Here is a 2,030-nt window from a genome sequence, read left to right as displayed (position 1 = left end):
AAAAGGGGCTTGAACCCTTTGAAGTTGTTGCCTTTGAAGAGGGGATTGAGCTTGCCAAAATGATTGTCTTTGTTGAGGGGATTGAACCCTCTGTATTTTTCCAAGTAAGAGGAGCAACCTCTTGTATTGCTGCAAGAATGGTTGCTTCTGCAGGCTTTGATATTTCAAAACCAACATGACATAAGCCAAAAGGGCCATCGTCTTGACTAAGAAATTCCCAAGAATTTGTGCATGCTACAAGAAATACTTCATCTGCAGGCTTTTGAAGCATGCTTGAAATATTAGTGTTGATGGTAGGAATTACATGACTCACCATTACCTCTTTCTGTTGAGTAATGAGCATCGCTCCCCTCCCAGCATCATGGTAAACAACAATAGTAGCAACAGGTGGGACTTTGGCATGGATGTCGCATGGAAAATCTCAATCAGAGGCATGCATGGCCATAAAAATATCTTGTCCTTCTACATGATGGGCCATTCGAATCGCATCATAGACATAACCACAATCAGGCACGTCTTCATCAAGAACAACATCAACGGCAACATCATGGTCATCGTCATGGAGTTTGGATGCACGAACACCAACACCAGTCGCAATGATAGGGATCTTCAACACGAAGAATTTCTGACGAGCATCATTAGCAGCGTCAGGATCGGGCGCTCCCCCATCAAAAATAGTAGGAATAATATAAGCTTTGAAAGCACAAGCAGCAACAATGAACACATCAGCAACTACAACAGCAGGAATGCCACAATGAGGGACATCACCATCATCATGATTAAGGGAAGCAAGGAAAGTGGAGATGACATCTTCATCAAGGTGTGCCATAGAGTCACCCTACTTTGATACCATGTGGGAATCATAGATCCTTGCAGGATGGACAGAATTTAACACAGCCATGAATAAAAGAAAAATGATAGAGATAGATGGCGAAAGAGAGATGATGATTTTTTATTGCATTGGTTACATCTTTATATAACTTCGAGCGTGCATGATATGAAAGGCTACATGTGTCCATACGATTCTCGAGGCATGAAGATGCATTCACACCAACAATGCATACCATGCGCTCTTGCCCAACCTTGAAGAGCTTCTCCGGGATGACAATTCCACTAGTAAACCCAAGATCGAGGGCAGGGAGGTAGCCCTCCCTACCATTAGGCAGGGTCAAGAAGTAGCCGACGGGATTCACATCCTTGATGATGGGCTGGAAACTATCTGGATCACCCTTTTGCAGCAGCAGCAGCTTATGTGGAGCCAGATCAAATTTCTTAACTTCTTCCTCCATTTCTGGCCGCCTTTCGGCCTGAGAGATAGGCTCTCTACAAATAGCTCTGATGTTGCTCCTCCAGGAAGAATTCATGAGTAGCCTCTCTTCCAAAGAAGAGGAGCTCCCTCGGCTGCCTCTGGGGTAGGGCTCAGTAAACCCTAGGGTAGCTTGAGGGCCTCCTCGAGCAAAGTATGTGTACGATCTGGTTTGAGCAAAGAAGACCCTGTCACTAGTGAAGGCCTTAAAATGTCTCCGTGCATGGCCGATGGACTGTGAAGCTGATACAAACTGCGCAAAAAGATGGCGAGACAGCAGGGCCTGACTCATGGTTTATCATTCCACCTTTTACCCAATCTAATTGTTCGAAACAAGTAGCTTGCCTATCACCTCAGCTGTCTCTTGCCCACCTCCTTCATGCTTATCGTCATTCTCATCATTGGGAAAGTTTCTTTCACCCTTGAGAATCCTTGCATGCACTTTGAAGAGAGCATCTTGAGCTGGGCAAATAAAATCTCCAGTTTCAGGGAGGGAGTAGTCTCGAGGCTTTCTACTATTCTCCCTTCCATCTCTAGCCTCATCATCCTTGGCATTTCCCCTCTCTCTTTGTTTTTCCTCATCCTGTGTGGAGTGCTCCAAGTGCTCCAAATCAATATTACCCTCTCATCTACTCTAGGAATACAATCCAACACTTTAATTGCATTGATCTAATATTGAAGAAATCTTCCAAGAAATTGGAGCACTCACCCTCTTGAAGATCAT

The 2,030-nt window shown here is 44.6% G+C and overlaps 1 protein-coding gene across 1 annotated transcript; it reads right to left on the bottom strand.

Moving 5' to 3' along the window:
* Nucleotides 1-421: 421 nt before the first annotated feature.
* Nucleotides 422-1,598, bottom strand: LOC148034767 (uncharacterized). Its single transcript, XM_087680712.1, has 2 exons — nucleotides 1,065-1,598; nucleotides 422-838 (listed from the first exon to the last, which is right to left on the bottom strand). The coding sequence occupies exons 1-2, from the start codon at nucleotides 1,596-1,598 to the stop codon at nucleotides 422-424; spliced, it is 951 nt and encodes a 316-aa protein (XP_087536838.1).
* Nucleotides 1,599-2,030: the final 432 nt, after the last annotated feature.

This window comes from Lygodium microphyllum, chromosome 6 (genome assembly GCF_053477565.2).
Source record: "Lygodium microphyllum isolate KBCC chromosome 6, Lygodium_microphyllum_v1.1.10, whole genome shotgun sequence".
NCBI classification, from domain to species: Eukaryota; Viridiplantae; Streptophyta; class Polypodiopsida; order Schizaeales; family Lygodiaceae; genus Lygodium; species Lygodium microphyllum.
Note: the sequence above shows the minus strand (reverse complement) of the source record. Positions and strands in the feature narration are given on the sequence as shown.

Bases quoted from the DNA above. Each gene is read 5' to 3' on its own strand.
- LOC148034767 (XM_087680712.1), bottom strand. From the start codon at position 1,598: ATGAGTCAGGCCCTGCTGTCTCGCCATCTTTTTGCGCAGTTTGTATCA. The intron at 839-1,064 runs GTATGCATTGTT...GTATCAAAGTAG, and splicing joins AGGTTGGGCAAGAGCGCATG to GGTGACTCTATGGCACACCT.